Below are 22,735 nucleotides of genomic sequence, written 5' to 3' on the forward strand. Positions count from 1 at the left end.
GCACCCCTCCACTGCCCTCCCTCTCATTCACACACATGTACTTTGTCTTACTCCTACTGACTTTTATTCCTCTTCTCTCCAGCGTGTACCTCCACCTCTCCAGGCTCTTCTCCACCTGCTCCCTTCTCTCACTACAAATCACAATTTCATTTGCAAACATTATAGTTAATGGAGACTCCTGTCTGACCTCGTTCGTCAACCTGTCCATCACCACTGCAAACAGGAAAGGGCTCAGAGCCAATCCTTGATGCAGCCCCACCTCCACCTTGAACCAGTCTGTTGTTCCACCCTCACATACTTCCCTGCCACATGCTTCTCCTCATGCAATACCACAACTCCTCTCTTGGCACCCCGTCTTACGCGTTCTCTAAATCCAAACACACAATGCAACTTCTTCTGACTTCCTCAAGCAAATATTGTGTCCGTGGTGCTCTTCCTCTTATCTCAGCCTGGCTTCCACTACTCTTTCCTGTAACTTCATGGTGTAACTAATCAACTTTATTATGCACATCTCCCTTATTCTTAAAGATCTTAACGATACCAGGACACTGCTTCTCCATTTCTCATCTATCCTCTCACCTTCCAGAATCTTGTTAAACTATTTTGTTAAAAACTCCACTGCATCTCTCCTAAACATCTACATGCTTCTAGCGGTATGTCATCTGGTCCAACCGACTTTCCACTTTTCATCCCTTTAATATCTGCTCTCACTTTCTCCTTTTCCTCCTTACTAATCCTATCCACGTCGTTGGTAACTCGAACCTCGACCGATTCGGTATGGAATTCTGATTTTTTATTTGCAATATTTGATTTGGCACATATTTTTACGCTGGATGCCCTTCATAATACCAGCATTAAGAGTGCACTGGCTTGTGCAACCCTAATGGCTGGGTTAGCCAGCTGAACAACAACTAGCATAGCTAATAGCAGGAAACATGGAGTCCCAGAATGCAATGCGGCTAAACAAACCAGTTGTGATTTAGTTAGCGGTGTGTGAGAGAATGAGCTAGCAATGGTATTAGCATGAAAAGCAGCTGAAACAAAACTAATTCTCATGTTTTATATGTATTATTATGTACATAATATGGACAAAAGTACTGAGACACCTGACTTTTACAGCCATATGTATTTCCTCCCCAAACTGTTCCCACAAAGTTGGATTGGATGTATTTAATGTGGTAGCATGACAGTAGCATAAAGATATGCTTTACATAGGAGGACTTTGAATGGCCTGCTCTGACCTAAACTCTTGTGAACAACTTTGAGTTGAATTTGAACACCACCCCAGGCCTCCTTACCTCACCCTACATCAATGTGACTGTACTAACACCCTTGTGGCTGAAGAAGCACAAACCTCCACCAACATACTCCAAAATCTAGTGAAGCATCATTAAAAAGCTCAAACTAACCATCAGGTTTCCACAAACCTTTGGCCATAAAGTGATGTTTATGTGAAACAGAGCTAAAATTGCTGTTCTTGATGTATTTACAGTCTCAGTTGGGCTGTGCACTAAAATAATCTAAATCAATGTGTGTGTTTTCTGGTTGTTTTTCAGTCTCAGCAGAAATGCATCGTGATCTTTGCTCTGGTGTGCTGCTTCGCCGTCTTGGTGGCGCTGATATTTTCAGCCGTGGACGTGTTAGGAGAAGACGACGACATCCTCAACGACGATAATTGCAGCGATATCTGCCAGTAAGCACTATACAATTAATTAGTTTCGTATCACAGACTAAATATTTCACAGCAAAATTTTGATCACGTACAGTTTAGGATCAATAGAAATACGAAAGTGGATGTGAGTACACTCAGTATACATTTACATGTATGGCATTTGGTACACACCCCCTAATCCAAAACAACTTCATCAATAAATACATTCTGATGCTGGTCCCTTATTACACAGATGAAGAATACCACCAGTCGAAACACTCTGTTGGGAGAGAAACTAGTTAAAAAGAGGTAGCCAGAACAGAGAAGAGTTTGAAAGCATGTCTTCCTTGTACCCTGAGAGTTAGTGGGACCTTTCGAGCAGGGTTTTTGAAACAAACAGTATGTGTGTGGTGCAGTTAGGGGTGGGATTAGTGCTGTGATTTAGTGTGCTGTTTTGCAGTCAAGTATCAGTGTTTTAAATCTGACGAGGGCAGCTACAGGAAGCCATGACGTCCTTTACGGTTCGCATAATCACATGCAGTTCAAATGATTGTATATCATTCACACGATCGCATATACTGTTCACGTAATGACATGTACAGTTCACAAGATCACAGCTCAAAGGAGCACATACTGTTCACATAATCACAAACCGAGTTTACTGGGGACTTAATGATCTTATGATAAGTTGACCACTAACTTTTTTTTTTGCCTGTATATTGCTTTTGTTATTAAAAGACACATCTCAATGTATTTTGTTTAATAGAAAGGCAGCGTACACTAGGGTTACATCACATGACATCGGATCTTTTTTCTGATTAACGAGCATGATATCGGCACGATATCCGTGCTGTGATAAACCCTCGATGTGAGAGATCGGGTGTACCTCTCTTATAGCTGACCTCGATCTCGTCCTTGGAGTTGTCCTGGTTCTTATCACACTCTCCTCCGGAGCTCACACCTCATACAGCTTGTTATCGAGTACATTTTCCAGCCGTTGCAATCCCCCCCTCTCCCTCTCTCCTCCCCCGCCACTTCTTCTTCCTGTGAGCACCCCGGCCTCCGTTTCCTTTCTAATAAGTGTACGAAATGTAATTTGGAGCTCCAAATTGATTCGGCTCCGGTCCAAGTGGGAGGCACAGACTAGCTCAGTGTGCTCATTTGTGGTCGTCTCTCTTTCGAAAGCTTTCGAAAGTGGGTTTTGTTTTTATGTAACAGTATGAGTCAATGTGGCTCAGAAATATTCATCTTTACAGCACACACACACACACACACACAGGCTCGGATTTCATTCTTTTCCCAAACACAGTGACTGTGAGAGTGTGTGTGAGAGAACAAGAAAGACATGTGAAAGATAGAGGGTTTGGTGAAGGAATGGCTGTTTGTAGCTTCTCTTACTATACCTCCTTATTATCCTTAGTGGGAAGTAGTAGCTCAGTGGTTAAGGCTCTGGGTTACTGATCGAAAGATCGGTGGTTCAAGCCCCAAGTATCGCCAAACTGCCAATCTTTAGCCCTTAAGCAAAGCCAGTAACCCTCTAATGAAATAATGATAATGTACCATACAGTGCCTGCTAAAAGATTTGAGAGACATGCTCCTTTTTTTTCTAAGCAGAATATTATGTAAATCGAAATGCACACAGGTGGAGAGAAACAGTCAAAAATCAGACGATGAACAAACAGAGTTTCAAAGAAGCGAACGCTAAATTGAAAACCAGAAACAAGCTCAGAACTTTAACGTCCAACTCGTAAATCAGAACAGCTCAGTAGTTCTTTGAAACAGGTCACATTGTCAACAAATTCAATTAGTCGCTGGGAGACACTGAGAATGGGAGTGTGTGTATCCTGTGGATCGCAATGTGAGGCCATGTCACTAATATGTTTATCTTTAAAGAAGAAAAATGTTGTTTTTTGAAAACGTTCTCCAAAGTTGATCCATTTGATAATGGTGTTTTTACGTCGCAGTGTGGACTGTGACGCAGTTGTGTAGCGTCTTACAATTTGCAACATGTGAAGTACGGGGACGTGAGCATTTTCAAACTTTTTGGTGTGCATGAGTAACTATAGGGGAAAGATTGAAAATGAAAGTGTAGGCACGGAGCGTTTTTCAACAAAAAAAAACGCTGTTTTCAATTGTGACCTGGTCATGTAATGATATGAAGATTGACTTTGACCACACAAATCTATAAATGCCCAGATGTTTCATATGATTTGCGTTGAAGAATACTCCATTAGCAGGAAGAACAGCTGTACACACTCTCGGCATCAATGTCAGTTCAGGATTCTTTTCACACCACTGGAATAAGTCTCTATTATTCTCTGCTCCAAAACAACTCCAAACCATTAAGCTTCCACATCCATGTTTGACTGTGGTGGTGAGGCAGTCTGCATACATCTTCTCTCCTGTTCTCTGTCTTACAAAAGTTCTTCTGCCTTCTGTTAGAGACAAAAATGTCCAAATTGGACTTCACAGAACTTTTTTTCTACTCATTCACCGTGTTTTTGTGTTTTTTTGCCTAGATAGGTTGCATAAACACAAAGAGAACATACATGTGTCTCAAAAACTATAAAGTCATTTCCACATTTTTGACAGGAGCTGTAAGACTCTGGGTTACTGATCAGAAGGTTGTGGGTTCAAGCCCTGGTAATGCCAAGCTGCCACTTTTGGGGACCTTGAGCAAGGGACACTGTATCATGACTGACCCTGTGCCCAGATTCCTACATTGTTGTTAAAAAATTTCCTGTGGGATCAAAAAGTATTCCAAAGTCAGCTTCTTCTCGCAACCGCGATGTTGATGATTTTTCTACCAGCACAATGCCCTCCTTCTGAGGTGCTTGTCTTAATACCTCAGCTGCATGCTCTGAGGTAAGTTTTCAGGGCTGTAAATGTAATCGTGTGGGTTCGAATGTCATTGATGGGGGTTGATATCGATTCAGAGCCTTTTAATGGCATGGGGTGTGTAAGGTAATATTAACCAGTCTCAGTCATTTTTGAAAAAGAATTCAAGACTCTTTCAATGTTTGTTTACACCATTTCGGGAGATGACGGAGGACGTGGAAATCGAGATGAAGTCTCGGCTTGTGCATGTGTAATTGTATTAATTGCAGTTTGAGGGGGTAATTAGTTGCGAAATCCGATTTGGACTTAATGTTGTATTTAATGTTGCGGGAAAACTAACTCTGGGCCATTTTTCAGCTCGACTCGTTTCTGCCCCAGCAGAATTCATGGGGAGGTTTTATAGGCACAGCATAATGTGTTCGAAAATATGGAGCGAGGAAAATCCTCTATAATGTGCTCCAGAGAAAAGGAGCTGAGTTATGTTTTGAGGAATTTGAGGAGAAGGTGAGGTTTAGAACACTTTAATGCCATAAAATAATTCAAAATGAACTTCCTTGAACAACAAATGTAACTAGCGTTTTGTTGTTTACTGAATACAAATGCAATTGTGTCACTGTATTATCATATCATCTTGAAGGAACTGTTCGGATGAATGTCAAATTATTGGATTTTTCTTTATTATTTAAAGACTAACGTGTCATTTGATAGAACTGTATGGACATTCTTTAAGTCAGGTACTGATTTTTGTTGAGGTGAGGAGGCCTGTGGTGATGTTCCAATTCATCCTTTACAGCTCTTTACACCCTTATGCATGGACTTGCTTTGTCTAGGAACCTCGTCCGAACAATGAAGGAAGACGAGACGTCACAGGAATATCTGGAAATTTACAGGAGTGGAAGATTATTCGATCCTGACTGTATGATTAATTCGAGCTACGAATCGCGGTTTGATATTTTTACGGTTGTTCTGGTGCTGTCTCGCAGCTCTCAATTAAAATTAATGTCATATCACAGATGGGGCTCGGAAGTAATCAATAGCACACAGAAACGAAAAATAATGACCTGCTGCATTCGCTGTGTAAACACTCATTCTGTTTTCCTGGTGCCGTGCCACTTCTGCAGTGCGCTTACTCCGTCCAGGAGTGGAGGTGAAGATCGATGTCTGAACGTGCGTTGCTTTGTGGGTCTGAGGAATTAAGGTGAAAAAAAGTATTTTTGCGTGGAGGTTTTCTATCTTATTTGTATGTTGTATGTATTTTATGTATTTAGGTACCCCGATCAGGAATAACATTATGACTCGTTAAGTGAAGAACACTGATGATCTCTTCATCATGGCACCTGTTAGTGGGTGGATTTATTTATTAGGCAGCAAGTGAAACTTTTGTCCTCAAAGTTGATGTTAGAAGCAGGAAAAATGGGCGAGCGTAAGGATTTAAGCGAGCGTAAGGATTTAACAAATTGTGACGGCTAGATGACTCGGTCAGAGCATCTCTAAAACTGCAGCTCTTGTGGGCTGTTCCTAGTCTGCAGTGGTCAGTGTCTATCAAAAGTGCTCCAAGGAAGGAACGGTGGTGAACCCGCAACAGGCTCGTGATGCACATGGGGAGCGAAGGCTGGTCTGTGTGGTCCGATCCAACAGACGAGCTCCTGTAACTCAAACTGCTGAAGAAGATCATTTTGTTAATAGAACACGCTGTTTTTATGCCTGGTCGCTGTATGTACTTAATAAAAGCTAATTAGCATCTGTAGTCCCAGGCCAGATGTTAATATGCACATTAAAATAGTTTAATAAAAATGCATTGGGACTCACAAAGTTGGAGGGACACATCTGTATAGGGCATCTATGGATGCCCTTACTTGAACTAAGGGATCCAAACCTGTACCTGGTAGATCTTGAGTGACCTTCTATAGAGCTTTGACCTCAACCCTATTGAACACCTTTCCCCCTTATGAACCCCTTGACCTGAACTCCACAAGACCTCTGAAGGTGTGTTATGGTATCTGGCACCAGGGCGTTAGCAGCAGATCAAGTCAAGAGTCAAGAAGCTTTTATTGTCATTTCAAGCAGATCCAATAAGTCTTTTAAGCTTTAGGTGGAGCCTCTATGAATCATTTTGCTTGTCCAGGATCTAGATGTGATATCTTGGGAATTTGGAGGTTAAGTCAACACCCTGTCAAGTTCCTGAAATTGATGTTGAACAGTGTCTTGAAGTGTGAATAAGCAGGGAGCATTATCGTTTTGATAAAGACCATTAGAAACTATTGTTAGCATGAAGGTGTGTAACTTGGTCTGCAATCATGATTAGGTAGGTGGTACATGTCTAAGTTACATCCACATGACTGTCAGGAGTCAGGTGTCAGGTACAATCCGATTAAACAATGGTTTATATTGGAACTTTTCAATTATGTTTGAATAGTCTATAGTCCCAATTTCCAAAACTCTTTTTCAGAATGAATGTTGACTGCCTACCACACAGACTCTGGAGAATTCAACCTGCACAGTGCAACAAATTGTGCCAATGAAAACTTTGATCAAATAGATTGAGGAGGATTTGTAGAATCAGCATTTCAATCTTGATGAGGCCAGAAACCTAACTAGCCAAGGCTCTAAAACACCAGCTAACTGACCCCATTATCATTAGATATGCAAAATCCATTAGCAACCACTGCAGCATATTGGTTTCGGGGGCAACCCTGCTCAAACGGACTTGACTTGGGATGGATGCTCAAATTGATTAGCCAATTTATGGATTAATAAAAGCAGCTAGTTTTGCTAAACAGTGATATTTTTAATGAAACGTCCAGTCCATTTCTTCTGCTTTTTTATGTTTATTTGACAGTGGCGGATGTACCTGAAGTAACAATAGTTACCCCTTGTTCTGTTCATATCCATTTCAACATGTTCATATCTGGATTTTCCACAGTTTCTGCACTGCTTAATAAATGTAATGTTATTAGAAAAGCTAGACAAGTTCTTCACACTGTATAGATGTGTCTAGACATGGCCTTAGTTTTAGGCTTCCGGACATGGATTTTCAATGCTAGTCTAAGGTGAACTTTTAGTAATTTGGTCCAGTTTACTTTCCTTTTCATGGCATCATGTTTGGATAGCAGTATCTGAAGAATTCTTTCTGAAATTTCGCAGTCACTGGTGTTGTGTTTACGCTGCTCTCGGTGCCTCCTGTGTACAGGGTGGTGCTTGTGGAAAATATCCCAGAAGACATCTCTATTTCTCACGAGGGTACAACCTCCTTGACTGCGGGACTTCACAGCCTTCTGGACCTGGCTCAGAAATCGGTCGAGATCGTGTCACCATGGTGGGATCTGAACTCCACCGAGCAGGACTCTCGATTTCCACAAGCCAAGCAGGTTGGTTTACAATTTACGTTTATCATTTTAACATATAATGATTGGTGATTATATATCAAACTGCTGCAAAAAAAATTTGAAACACAGAATTTAAACCCTTTATCTAAACAAAGCAATGCGGCAGCACTTTAGTCTTTTAGTCAGTTCTGCTATTACCTTTTCATCAGAATTTTTTTATCAGAATTTATTTATTTGTATTTTTTTGGGGATTTGCAAAGCATAAAATTGTTCGTAATTTTTTTATTTACAAATATTAACATATGTGAACATCAACAGTTTACATTTTGAAAACAATTTTAACAATTTTGGTTTAGATAAAACAAAAATATCATCAAATTTATTCACATTCTTAATTAAATAAAATTAAACAAATGGAAAGCGTTTATTTAATAGTTTACATTTTCTAGTCCCCATTTGAGTACTATGATATGTTCTACTTAACTGTTAACTTAATTTCTTTCACCCCTTATTCATTCAGTCCATCCATATTTATGAATCCATATTGCTAAACTGTCGTAAAAAAAAATTGGCGAGGCAGGAAGTGGTGGCGTTTTTTTTAAACGCACTACAAATCGTATCTCCTGTACGGAGTGAGTAGCCACAGTGACACTGCGCTAACTCTAGTTTCTTTTTCATACCCCTGGCATTGTTGCGTATGTTATCAAGTTTAATAATAATAATTAAAATTAAAAACTGACCCTGCATTTAAAGTTAGAGACTTAACAAACTTGTGGTCTGCCACTTAATACGTTCCTAAAGGGAACCCAAATTGTAACTATGTTCCGCAAGTAAAAAGGATTGCATTTGGTACACGTGTGAACTGAACCAAAAACCCTGTTCCGAAACGGTCCGGTACAAATACGTGTACAGTTACACCACTAATGTCTAACCTTTGTCATGACCTCAAAGGAAAATATTTGTAAAATAATGAAAATCTGATCCTTAGCCATAAAAATGCACCATTTTTAGCATCTTCTAGTATTTTCAGAAGGTCTCACAGCTGAAACTTCTCGCAGGAATAATAAACACACAGCACAAATTGGGGGTCCTCAGCAGGGCCGGCAGGCAAAACAACATCCTCCGAGCTCCATAAAAGCTCTATAAATGGCTGTATGGCATTGAACCATACTTTGCTCTCCCAAAGTCTGTTCTTTCTCTGCAGGATGGCTTTCTGAATAGTAAAAAAAAATTCTGCTGCATACTTTGTTTTGTCCTGTAATACGGATATTACAGGACAATATCTATCTATCTATCTATCTATCTATCTATCTATCTATCTATCTATCTATCTATCTATCTATCTATCTATCTATCTATCTATCTATCTATCTATCTATCTATCTATCTATCTATCTATCTATCTGGTGAATTTCCAGAAGCTTCCAATGGGAACTGGGGAATTCTGGAAATATTCTAAGTTAAAAAGTTACCAGAAATTTATGGGAATTTGTGTGCATTTACAGAAACGTATGTCAATTGATAGGAATTCATTAGAAATATGGGGAAATATATATAAACAGAAATAGAAACATTTTGTTTGGTCATCAGCTGACAAACGAATACACTAATTGCTAAAATAAACTAACTAACACGCAGCACAGGGGAAGTTTTGAACATTAATGTATGTAATATTCATGAAATAAACGTCAAAAATTGCCAAGATGGATCTTTTTTGACATTGTGTAGGGGGCGTGGCCTCAGTGTCACTGAAATTGCATTTTTATGTTTTAACCCGAGATATTTTAAACTCCTAAACTACATTTAAGTTCTCTGTTATTGGCCAACCTGCAATTTTGTACATTTTCTAGTTTATTCCAAATAATTTCAATGGAAACTTTTCAGTTTTGAAAATTCCTTGAATTTTGCAACCCATGTGCTGATAAACCTTCTCTCCCTTCTCTTGAGGATCAGATGTTTCCCACAGAAGAAGCAATGAAGTAGTATTCCAGTCCGAATCGCGTCTCTCCCGATGACGAGCCCGTTTGCCGCGCTCATTAGAGAACAGAGCTGTAATGGATCCCCCTGTAGTTGTCTTGGCAGGCTGGAAAATTGCTAATCGCTCGAGCCGCGGAAGCAAAAAAGTTTCCTCGCAGCTTCGTTCCTGAATGCCGAATTTAGCTTCGGTGCCGAGATCTAATTTTGGGGAGCGGCGGTGATTTATCACTGTCATGCGATGCGTGGGAAAGTGTCTGAGCTTTAAAAACACAAACTGCTCATTATTTTCAGAGCTTCATTACACACAGTGCTAAATTAAAACTGAAACAACAGAAGGGTGTTTCTTCCAGGACAGATGAGTCACAGAAAAGCTGAGTGCGGTAAATCATACAAGGTTTATGTTATAAAAAAGCTGATTACTTGGTATGCTGCGTTACATTGCTCGGAAAACGTGAGGGGGACAAATCGTACTTGTTTTCGTAAATGATATATCGGGGGTCAGGAGCATGTCTCCCGTCTCCCCCATCTCCCCCCATCTCCTCCTCTATTGGAATCATCTTTTTGGGGATGTGGGTAACTCAGTGGGGCTTTTTGTGTGTGGGGGGGCAACTTACATTTATCCCATTTATAAAGAACCTAGCAGCTATGGAATTAAGGGCCTTGCTCAGGGGGCCCGTAGTAGAGGCAGCTTGTTGTGCCTGGGATTTACCCTCATGACCTCCGGATCTAAAGTTAAACCAATGCCTTAACTAATAAGGTACCACCTCCCTAGCTCAAAGGTTGTAGGTTTTGCCAACTTTGGACCCCTGAGCAAGGCCCTCAACCCTTCTTGCTCTGGGTCCACTACATCATGGTTGGAAAAAGGTCAGGGTTCTTCTCTCTTCTTACCAGAAATCCTATTTCTTCCTATTGGATTTGGATTTGTCAAATGTTTAGATTTTATGCTAACATCGTGTTTGGCGTCTCGTGTTTTGTTAATTAGCTCATCCTCCTTGTAGCTTAATTGCATTCTGGGACAGGTTTGATCATTCCGTGTTTGAATGAAATTTGGAGTGCGCCAATCTTATAAAAGAAACCAGAAAGAAAGTCTGGGATTCTCCTTTCCCAGCCAGGAACAAGAACAGCACCTGATTTACAATGAAAGAATTATGAAGCTATTCCTTCAGAAGATGAAAAATAACAAAACAAGAACCAAACGTTTCCTAACTATTGGGACGAGTAAACCTGACAAAACCTGACAAACACAATTGTCACATCACTTCCTGTCTAACCAGGAGAAATATGGCGTCCACCTCTCCATTGCTTTCATGAATGATAAGTAAATATAAGATATTTGACCTATATATAAGTTCAGAAAAGGTGCCTTGCTAGCAATGCAGATGTTAGCAATGTGATGTTAACCGCTAACTTTTTCTAGCGATAAGGAGGAGACAGCACTGACCACCAAATTAGCTTCATAATCACTAAATACATGATCACTAGATACCATGATCGAATGATAATCGGAAATGATCGAGTTATAATCTGAAATAATCAGATAATATTCTGAAATGATATGATGAAATGCTAATCTGAAATGCTCGGATACTAATTTGGAATGATCGGATGATGATTTGAAATAATCAGATGCTAATCTGAAAGTAATTGGATGCTAATCTATAATGATCAAATGCTAATCTGGAATGATTGGATGCTAATATTAGATGCTAGGTTTTAGATATTAAAAAAGAAGCAATGCGCAATGCTATTTCTTTTTTCTACTGACCTTTTTTTTGGTGATAAACAAGTGAAACATATCAATCCTCTAGCGAATCTTCTTTGCTAGGTCAGGAATTGTGGGTACATGATTTATACTTGATAATATTTCACTTTTCTGTTTATTACCTGCCCCTCAATCCCCAGTGCCTCGTTTTGCTTCTGTAAAAGCCCTGACCGTCTGTACTGTAGAGAAAGAGTACACAGATTTCTCATTTCCCTCAGGAAACATAGACGTAACCTCCGCTTCTCACTGCACGAACACGAGATCGGGTCATTCCTAGTCTAGTGAATGAACACAAAGCGGATGCACTGAAATTGTCATGCAGTTGAGTGCAAAAGTTTGTGCAACCCATACAAAGTGGGCATTGCAGTAAGACCTAAGGGTTCAAAAGTCTCTTGGATCATTACTAAGATAAATTCTTGTATTATTAAATGTGTGTTATCCAGGAAGTACAGCGCATGCAGTTTGATTATGTGCAGAGGAGGAACATGGGGTAGACGAGGTAGTGTCAAAATGTTTCGAGACTAGTTTTGTAACACACCAAAAGATGGCAGCACTGGGCTGCACGCACAGTCACAGGGAGCACTGACCTCCATTAGTCAAATGACATCGTCCTGTGTACATTAAGAGCTGCTTCTCATACGAGAGTTTCTCGCCTGAAACAACGTGATCTCACTTCCGCCCCCACCCTACTCGCCAGATTTTGCTCCTGCGGATTTTACCTTCGTCCCTAACACGAAGATATAGCTCAAAGGTCGCCGTTTTGTCACTGTTGCTTTGAAAAGAAGAACACTGCACTGAGACTGTCTGTCTGTATGTCTATAGGCAACAGATGCTTCATGCTAGAAAATAAGTATCTATTTGTATCAGAATTTTTATGAGGACATTTGCAACTTGGCAGGTTCCATAAACACATATTTATATTTTGTTTCGCATTGTCACTTTAATCCACCTCAAATCTGCTGGTGTATAAGCTATCTATCTATCTATCTATCTATCTATCTATCTATCTATCTATCTATCTATCTATCTATCTATCTATCTATGTTTGAAAGATACAAAAATGTTATTAATAAATGTTAAATAAGCCACAATAAAACTAAAGCACATTGACTCGGTTCTACAGTATGACACAGTTCCAGACCTTTACTTTTCACTCATCCTCTGTTTCTCACGTTCTCGTCAGCAGGGTCGACTGTTACTCCATCGGCTTCTGGGTCTGAAAGCTCAGCATGTTCAGCTGAAGATAGCCAGCAGCACGGCGTCTCCAGAGCTCGATCTGCTCTCTCACTACGGTCAGGACATTTTCACAATATTGTTTTCACAAACTTGGTTTTTACCTTTTCTTTATACTGTATATACACTTATATGGACAAAGGTTTCTGACACCTGACCATATGATTGGTATGTGGTTCTTATTGAACATCTCATTACACATGTAGTTCTCATTTGCCCTTTTAATAACCTTCACTCTTCTGGGAAGATGTTCTACTAGATTTTTGAGTGTGCTCGTGGAGATGTCAGCAGGAGATCTTCCACTCCAAATAGTGGAAAGCAGTTCTTCATGGAGCTCTTTTTTGTGCACTTTTTTGTCAATCTAATTTTATTTAATCTAATAATTCAAATAAGGGGCGAATTTCATGCTAGCCCATCCAAAGACAAATGTACAATTGTAGGCCTCCAACTTTATGCTAGAAGAACCACATATGGGTGGAAAAGTCAGGTGTCCTGTATAAGGTGTATTCTGTATAAGCTTTGTGGACTTTGTCCACTTTGTGCATTAGCATTATTGAATGCACAGAAAGTGCAACAGAAAAGCCAAACTAGCAAAAACGCATAATTGCAAATTGAATTTGTTAGCCAGGCTAGTTAGTTTGCTACGTGGAGATATCTCCATATATCAATCTAGCATGTATCTCACTTGATTTAGGTGCTGATGTGCGATACCTGAACATGACGGCCCTCACCAAAGGCCTCCTTCATTCCTCCTTCTGGGTGGTGGACAGGAAACACGTGTACATCGGCAGCGCTGCAATGGACTGGAGATCTCTGTCTACGGTGACAGCAATTCTGTAGAAAAAAAAAACGCGATTTATTCTATTAGTGCTTGTAATTTTGAACCTGTTCTCTCTGTGTGCGGCAGCTGAAGGAGCTCGGCATCGTCGTTTATGAGTGCAGATGTTTGGCTGTAGACCTGCACAGGATCTTTAACCTTTACTGGCAGCTGGAGTACAAGGAGTTCGTCCCCACAATATGGAGCAAGAGGCTGAGCGCCCTCTACAGCAAGGAGGAACATTTCTCTTTTCACCTCAACGGCTCCTTGGCCAGAGCCTACTTCTCGGTGAGGGCTGTAGATTTCATGTTTCATGACAGACAGACAGACAGACAGACCCAACTCACCAGGCATAACATTGACATTATAACATTATGAGCACATTATAGTGGGTGGATATATTTATTAGGCTGCAAATAAACATGTTGTCCTTAAAGTTGACATGTTAGAAGCAGGAAAAATGGACAAGCGTGAGGATTTGAGAGACATTTCCAAATTTTATGTCTAGACGACTGGGTCAGTGCATCTCCCAAACTGCAGCTCTTGTGGGATGTTCCCGGTCTGCAGTGGTCAGTATCTAACAAAAGTGGTCCGGTTTTTACGCTGGATGCCCTTCCTAACGCAACCCTCCCCATTCATCCGGGCTTTCAAGGCCAAATATCTCACTTTTTATTGATCCACATTTTGTAAAATTCCTTTTTATTAGTGAATAAAAACTTAAATTGCACAAAGCAAGTCACCAATCGCGCGCTCTGTTTTGAACTTATGATAGACGCTTGGTGATATTACCTTAATCACCACCGTACAGCTCAGTGTCAGTTCAACAGCAAGCAGAACAATCAGTGTTTGACTCATTAATATCATTCGGTTAATAGATCGGTGTGTTAAGAGTCTCTGCACATAAAACTGAGTTGATTAAGCAAAGATTCTTGTGACAAAAATTATAAGAAGAATGTAATAGTGGTAATACAACAATCAGCTACAACATTAAAACCACAGTGAGATGAAATGTGATTATAATGAATTATCTCGTTTCAATGGCACCGATCATATATTATATACTCGGCACTTGACAAAACGTTCAAGATGTTGAATTTGCCTCAAAACTCAGTCCCCAAATTCCCAAACTCAGTCTGATCAAGTAACTGTAACAAGAGTCCAATTTACAGTGCAGCTTAGAGGACTTAAAAGTCTTGGTGCCAGACACCGCAGCACACCTGGGATCTTCAGAATATTGGGAAGTCCAGGCCTTAGACAACTCATTTGTTTAAGTGGCACAAGGTACTTGATACTTGTGTACATTTGAAGGGGGCACTTTTACTTGAGTCATATTTTACCTTGTATATCTCTACTATAACTAAATGACATGGTTTGTGTCCTTCATCCACCACTGGTAGGTAGGGTAGGGTAGGTTAGGGTAGTGTAGGGTAGGGTAGGTTAGGTAGGTGGGTAGGTAGGTAGGTAGGGTGGGTAGGTGGGTATGTGGGTAAGGGAAGGGTGGTGTGGGTGGGTGGGTGGGGTGAGCAGGTGGGTATGTGGGTGGGGTGGGAAGGTGGGAAGGTGGGTAGGTGGGTATGTGGGTGGGTGGGGTAGAGTGGGGTGGGAGGTGGGTGGGTGGGGTGGGTAGGTAAGGGTAGGGTGGGTGGGTGGGTGGGTAGGTAAGGGTGGGGTGGGTAGGTAGGTAGGTAAGGGTGGGTGGGGTAGATGGGTGGGTGGGGTGGAGTGGGGTGGGAAGGTGGGTGGGTGGGTAGGGTGGGGTGGGTAGGTAAGGGTGGGTGGGTGGGTGGGGTGAGTGGGGTGGGAAGGTGGGTGGGTGGGTGGGTGGGTAGGTAAGGGTGGGTGGGTGGGTGGGGTGAGTGGGGTGGGAGGTGGGTGGGTGGGTGGGTGGGTGGGTAGGTGGGTGGGTGGGTGGGTGGGTGGGGTGGGTGGGTGGGTGGGTGGGGTGGGCAGGTGGGTATGTGGGTGGGTGGGGTGGGAGGTGGGTGGGTGGGTGGGTAAGGTGGGTGGGTGGGTGGGTGGGTGGGTGGTGGGGTGGGTGGGGTGAGCAGGTGGGTATGTGGGTGGGTGGGGGTGAGTGGGGTGGGTGGGTGGGTGGGGTGGGTAGGTGGGTGGGTAGGTAGGTAAGGGTAGGGTAGGTAGGTAGGGGTAGGGTAGGTAAGTAGGTAGGTAGGTAAGGGTAGGAAGGTAAATAAATTTACAATACGGTTTTGGTGCAAATATTTCTATATTCTAAATGTTCTGGATAGATGGAGTCTAAGCAGTTTGTGACTAGGATGTGAGAAGGACGTAATGAAGATGTGTGCTCTATGTATGCATCCACTGTGTTGAAGGTGCTCAATGGCAGGTAGTGGAGTGCCACACAATGTGTTTTTATTCATGAATTTTTATTATGATGCTTTTAATAATGCAGCTGTAAAATTCTCGAGGGAAAGATCAACTTTCTTAAGCCTTTTTTCAAAAGTATAGACTTTGTTGCAGCTTCCCAAGCTGAAGTGTTCTGGTGCCAGGACAGATCGTGAGAGATGCGGACTCCCAGGAACTCCCAGGAGCTGGAGACCCTCTCTCTTCATTCCACTGATGTTTCATTGTTCCAGAACCATTGATGTAGACAGGAGACTGTTTCTATACAGCATAGACACTAAATGTCCCAGTAGCTTTGTAACTAATAACTAAAGTAAGTCCTAGTAACTAAAAAACTGTGTATTGTGGCCAGTGTGTGTTGACATTAACATTAATGGCATTTGGCCAACCTGTCACTGTTCAGCTGTAATTCTCTCTGGATAAAGGTGTCTGCCAAATGCCATAAATGCAAATGTATAAATAATAAATGTCTATTAAATATTTTTACGATTGATGTATTTGTAGAAGGCCATATGCACTGATCAACAAAACACGAAGAAGGTGAAGATTTGGTCTGAAATAAATCTTGCTGCTTTCTGATCGATGGCTTCTTATAAATTGCCAGAAAAAGAGCTGCGAGTGATATGATGTACTGTCCCGAAGAGCTTGCAGGCTGTAATCAATCTCAAGTTTGCAGCTACTCTGCCCCTGAGCAAGGACTCTCTTCAGAGAGATCTATTTGGACACTGAGAACTTCTCCATCTCTTCCAAAAAAAAAAACCGAATGACAAACTTTTTTATTTTCAGAAAGTCTATAGAACTTTCTTCTAGTCATTTAATGTCCAATTCCTGTGCGTTTTTTCATTTTACAGTTGTTCCAATTAAACAAAAGCCATGAAATATTAAGTGTTTTAGTGTTTTGTTTCTGATCTTGCAATCCAGTTCATCCCAGAGCAGTTCAGTAGGATTAAGGTGCACTGACTGGGCAGGACATTTAATAAATAGATAGATAACACTTCAGACGACTGAAGTCGGTTCCAACGAGGCGCAGTCCAGACGGAATTGCATGAAGTAATGGTGAAGTATAAAATGATAGCCATGTTGGATCCTGATTCCTTTCCATTTAATTGGAATAAGTTTCCAAAACGTATCCCTGCTCCAGAACAACCCCAAACCATTACACTTCCATCTCCATGTTTGAATGTGGGGGTGAGGAAGTCCGCTAGGATCTTCCCTCTTGGTCTCCATCTGACACGAGTTCTTCTGTTAAAGACAAATTTGGACTCCAATCATTCATTGTCCAATTCTTGTTTGCCTCGCCTTTTTTTTTTTTTTTTTTTTCAGAGAAATAAAACAACCGTAACGATGTATCAACGCGAAAGGGAGGATTTTTTCTGTGTAAATAAATATACATATATTTGTTTGATGTTGTTTAAAAAACAATGTTTTTTTTGTTTTGTTTTTGCATAGAAACAATAAAGACAAAGTGCCTTGTTTATTGGAACAATGTTCTTGTTTTGTGCCAGAGCTCCCCGAATATCTTCCGTCCCAAAGACAGGACCACGGACACCGAAGCCATTTTCCGGGTCATCCAGGACGCCAAGCGCTTCATCTGCATCTCCATGACAGATTATCTGCCTCTCCTGAGCAGCACTTCACACACGTGAGTCCTGATCCCATTCCGTTTATATAGGGAGATAAATATATATAAATAGGAATAAGGATGCTAACCGAGAACTGATAAACTTCAGGACAAGCGATATCATTATTAATACATCGTGTTAATGACGAATTAGAAGCTGCTGTTTGGCATTTTCCATCCCTTAATAATGTCATCAGGTTGACACGTTTATCAGTGTGGGCTCACGTAACAAAACCAGTGACACCAGTAATGCATTTTTTCCACCTCGTTTTCTTCAAGTCCCTTTCTTCTGTTTCACCGCAGTAAGTACTGGTCGCGTATCGACGGCATGCTGCGCGAGGCTCTGGTCCTGAAAAACCTCCAAATCCGTCTGCTGATCAGCTGCCGAGAGCAAACGCACCCACTCACCTTCAACTTCCTGTGGTCCTTACAGAACCTGTGCATTCAGATCTCCAACTGCTCCATGGAGGCCGTGTGTATAAACTCCTACACATTTCACTTTTTCACAAGTTTTATAGACAAAAGTCTGATTTGTGAACATCCAGTTCCACATGTAGTCTGAATTTACTCTCATTATCTCCACTGTTCTGGGAAGATTTCAGGCAGATTTGTGTTCATTCAGCTACAAGGGTTTTAGTAAAACCAGGTTCTTTCTTTCTTTCTTTCTTTCTTTCTTTCTTTCTTTCTTTCTTTCTCACTTTCTCTCTTTCTTTCTTTCTTTCTTTCTTTCTTTCTTTCTTTCTTTCTTTCCTTCTTTCTTTCCCACTTTCTCTTTCTTTCTTTCTTTCTTTCTTTCTTTCTTTCTTTCTTTCTTAAAGATACTTCTTTCTTTCTTTCTTTCTTTCTTTCTTTCTTTCTTTCTTTCTTTCTTTCTTTCGTGTCAATCAAAACATAAAATGGTTTGAATTTGCAAAAGGAATAATTTATCCTAACATTAAATGCTATTCTGACATCTAGTGGACTTTACCTGTAAGTGCTAGTTTTCCTATTTATTTTCCGTTTTTAAATAAAATGGGGTATATTACTGCAGTTGAAGTGTTTAATAGGATTCAATCACTATTTCTACAATGTTCCACTAGATTTTGTGTAGATTTGTGGAGGTTCATTCAGATACAAGGGTGTTTGTAAAGTCAAGAACTGATGTAGGTGAGGTGAGGAGGCCTGGGGTGCAGTTCCAGTTCAAATTCCTAAAGGTGTTCAATAGTGTCAATCACTTTCTTTCTTTCTTTCTTTCTTTCTTTCTTTCTTTCTTTCTTTCTTTCTTTCTTTCTCTCTTTCTTTCTTTCTTTCTTTCTTTCTTTCTTTCTTTCTTTCTCTCTTTCTTTCTTTCTTTCTTTCTTTCTTTCTTTCTTTCTTTCTTTCTTTCTTTCTCTCTTTCTTTCTTTCTTTCTTTCTTTCTTTCTTTCTTTCTTTCTCTCTTTCTTTCTTTCTTTCTTTCTTTCTTTCTCTCTTTCTTTCTTTCTTCTTTCTTTCTTTCTTTCTTTGAAGTGAAGGAAAAGTTTATTTGAACTTTCTTTGAAGTGAAAGGAAAATGTCCTGCTCAGTTTGGAGAAAAAACACGAAATATGTTTGTTCATGTAGTGTATATTGATGGTGTTTATGGTCTGTGCAGAGGTTCTTCAGTCCTCGTGTGCGAGACGACGGCTCTCCTCAAGACGTTCACCATCACAGATACGTGGTGACCGATAACTCTGTGTATATAGGTAATTCTTCTAAAACCTCGAATCTTCATTTCATTTCTGACAATCTAGTAGATTGCAGGGCCGGGGCTGGGCCGAGGTGGGCCGGGGCTGGGCCCGGGTGGGCCGGGGTGGGCCAGGGAAATATTATAATAATTAATATTAATATTTGATTATTTTTATTTTTTATTATTACTATATTATTATTAATAAAAATGATATTATTAATAATATATATATTGGAAATATTTTTACTTTTGAGGCAAAAATCCATTTCAAGCATCATTATTACATCTTTTTTTTTCTTTTTTTTCCCAGATACATATGAGAATGTAAAACTAATAAATTCTTTTAATTTTGCCTAAATAACATTAAAATTAACTAATTACTAAAAAAATAAAAAATAAAATAAATAAATAAATAATTAAATAAGTATTAAAAACACACATATATATATATATAATTTTTATTTACATTTTTTATTTTTTATTTTTTTATTTTTTTTTATTATTTTAATACCCGGGTTCCTGAAAGTGATTCTAAATTGTGATTGATGAATCCAGTCTCAGGTGTATTTTTGTGTGTGTGTGTGTGTGTGTGTGTGTGTGTGTGTTTGTCAGGGAATCTGGACTGGGTGGGGAACGAGTTTGTGTATAACGCAGGAGCCGGCCTGGTGGTCAGTGAGCCGGGGAGAAGCTCCACACTGTCCGGGAGACTGAGAGCGGTGTTTGATAGAGACTGGCGCTCGCCGTACGCTAAACCGCTGCAACCCAACAAGATTCCCACCTGCAGCTGGAGCACCGCTGGGGTCAAAGGTCACACGGGTCACACGGAGGACACAGCGGGTCCGAACGCCTCTCTGTAAGATAAGGGCAGGAGGCACCGACCATAGACTTCTGTACAGTATTTATTATTTATTCTTAATATATTCTCGAATATTTTATTATCATTATTATTTATGATTCATCCCGCACACGTTTTGTAATGAACATGACACGTTTTTTTCACGCCTCCTTTTGAAACCTGCCTCGTTTTATATTTTATATTTGATATTTTTTACCTTTAAATTCGTCGCGGCGCAAACCAGCAGGGGGAGCACCTGAGAATGTACGGTCGCCATGACGACGAGAAGACCTCATAAATCCCTTTGTGTAGAAACAGTAACAACGGAAATTGTTTACTTATTCTTTCGTTTATTTCTTCCTCTGTTTATTTTCTATGACGCTTTAAACAAGCCTGGACGCCGTCCCCAATCAGCAGCATGTCTGTTTGTCTGTTCGTTTGTTTGTTTGTTTGTTTATTTGTTTGTTTGTTTATCTGTGCCTTTCTTTCTTCATTATTTACCAGCTGTTTATAGTTTTTACTTCTTTACTAATCGTTTTATTTGTTTTTGGTTCCAAACTTCATTCAGTTATGTATCTTTTTTTCTTTCCTTCTTTTTTTCTTTCTTTCTTTCTTTCTTGATTTATTTTCAGCTCATTTCTTTTACTTAATTTTTTTTCCACCTATATTTCTTTCTTTCTTTCTTTCTTTCTTTCTTTCTTTCTTTCTTTCTTTCTTTCTTTCTTTCTTCCTTTCTTTATACTTTTTAATGTTAATTGATTTGTCTATTTTTTATAAAAAAAAACATATACAATAATTATTTAAAATAAGCAATTAAATATTAAAATAATTCTTTGTTTAATACCCATCTGACTGTTTGTCTATTAATATTTGTTTGACTTTTTTGTTTATTCGTTTATTTTTTTCACTGTCATTTCTATCATATACTCATTCGTTATGGATTTATTGGTCGATATTTTCTCGTTTGTGGATTTTTGTTTGTTCATTTATGTTTGTGTTTGTTTGTTCGGCTGGTTGGTTGTGTATGAATTCTTTTGCGTACTTGTTTGTTTCTCTGTTTAGCCTTGATCCCTGCGTCATTTGCATAGCCACGCCCCTTTCCCTGATGCATCACTGTACTGTACCTCACTCGTACGTGAGCTGGGATTTTTACTGCAGACGTCTGAAAGACGAGACGCTCCTCAGCGTCCGAACGTAGCACACGCCGCAGCTCGGTTTACACAACCGACACGTTTCAGATGTTTTCAGATCCGCCTTCAGCCACGTGATTATTGTTATTGCTTTTACGACACGTTTCTATGTTAGAACCGGGACAGAGGCCGTATATTTTTCTATCCATGACGTCGTTCTTCATCACAACCACTTTGCCATATTTGATTTTTAAACAGAAATTTGAAGTTTTTTTACACCAACACTAAAACTCAAACTGTACAGTGTTTAAAAGCGTGTCTGCAGCACAAACCAAAGCCTGGAGGCGAGTGCTGTGATTGACGTCTTTATCCTGAATGTATCTTATTTAAAGCATGAAGCGAAATACGCTGTTGTGCGTGCACTTACGGAGGTGCCAATACTTTTGCCTCACACTGCTATCCAGCCTTGTTCTTTCAGTGAATTCCAGGTGCTTCTGGAGACGGAAAACAAAACGTGAACCTTTATGAGGTAAAACTGCTTCATTTCCCAAATGATTGAAATTGTTCTGAATATTTGCGACCTTTTTTCGCTCGGATTCTGGCGTATGTGAGAAGTCGACAAAAACGTCTAAAACACACGTGCAGTCGACTATATTTTGTAACATACAGCACCTGAGAGAGGAGGAAATGCAGAGTCTTTTATGGTTTTTGAGAAACACGTGCATGTTCCTTTTGTTTCTATGCAACATGCCCCACTTTTTTTCTATATTTAACGCATGAAGAACAGCTGTACACAACATCTGGACAGTCCGTGTCTCCAAACGTTCAGCTGCGATTCTTTGCCGTGCCTCTGGTAAAAACCTGCCAAAAATATTCTTCACTAGAACTTTCCTTTCATCCAGTTCATCCCAGAGCAGCTCAATGGGATTCAGGTGCAGTGACTGGGCAGGTCGTTCCACAGATAAATTCACTCCAACCCACAAAAAACGCTTCCAGAACTCGGACGTACGCTTCATCGTCTTGTCCAGATGCAAGTGCGTGGTGGTGGAGTATGAAATGGTTGCCAAGTTGGTTCCTTTCACCCCATTAGAATAAGTCTCCAGTCTTCTCAAACCAAAAAAAAACCAGTTCTACATACAAATGTCCCATTCGGACCCCCAAGAACGTTCTTCCACTAGTTCACTGTCAACATCTGGTTTTGCATTTGACCTACACAAAAGGAACATGTGTCTCAAAAAACAGAAAAGAGGAAATCCCTGAGACTTCTTCATGAGGAAGAAACCTTGTGAGGAACCGACCCCTGTCCTCAACACCGAATGTCCGTTACGGTACGTCACGGTTCCATCGTTGTTGAGGTTCTCAACTGTTCTCTGATGGACACGAATGCAAAACTATTCCTAGCATGTGCAGCTCCATGAGAGGAACAAAGCGCCGACGCTGGAGACTCCTTCCTAACATCTCTTTACGAACATGACACCAGACACGAGAGTCTGTGAC

The 22,735-nt window shown here is 40.3% G+C and overlaps 1 protein-coding gene across 5 annotated transcripts in view; it reads left to right on the forward strand.

Annotated features, from left to right (window-relative positions):
• Positions 1 to 20,759, forward strand: part of LOC124381662 (inactive phospholipase D5) — a 50,330-nt gene extending 29,571 nt beyond the window's left edge. For 2 of the 5 annotated variants that reach the window (XM_046843472.1, XM_046843473.1), the window contains exons 2-10: positions 1,557 to 1,693; positions 7,680 to 7,857; positions 12,738 to 12,846; positions 13,482 to 13,609; positions 13,695 to 13,892; positions 17,471 to 17,607; positions 17,890 to 18,058; positions 19,199 to 19,289; positions 19,886 to 20,759. In XM_046843472.1, coding sequence (XP_046699428.1) covers positions 1,557 to 1,693; positions 7,680 to 7,857; positions 12,738 to 12,846; positions 13,482 to 13,609; positions 13,695 to 13,892; positions 17,471 to 17,607; positions 17,890 to 18,058; positions 19,199 to 19,289; positions 19,886 to 20,130 — 1,392 coding nt within the window. In that variant the 3' untranslated portion in view covers positions 20,131 to 20,759. Of the gene's footprint in view, positions 1 to 634; positions 654 to 972; positions 1,016 to 1,556; positions 1,694 to 7,679; positions 7,858 to 12,737; positions 12,847 to 13,481; positions 13,610 to 13,694; positions 13,893 to 17,470; positions 17,608 to 17,889; positions 18,059 to 19,198; positions 19,290 to 19,885 lie in introns of those variants that run through there. The other 3 variants (XM_046843470.1, XM_046843471.1, XM_046843474.1) reach the window with 3 other exon arrangements.
• Positions 20,760 to 22,735: the final 1,976 nt, after the last annotated feature.

This window comes from Silurus meridionalis, chromosome 28 (assembly GCF_014805685.1).
Source record: "Silurus meridionalis isolate SWU-2019-XX chromosome 28, ASM1480568v1, whole genome shotgun sequence".
Classification (NCBI taxonomy): Eukaryota; Metazoa; Chordata; class Actinopteri; order Siluriformes; family Siluridae; genus Silurus; species Silurus meridionalis.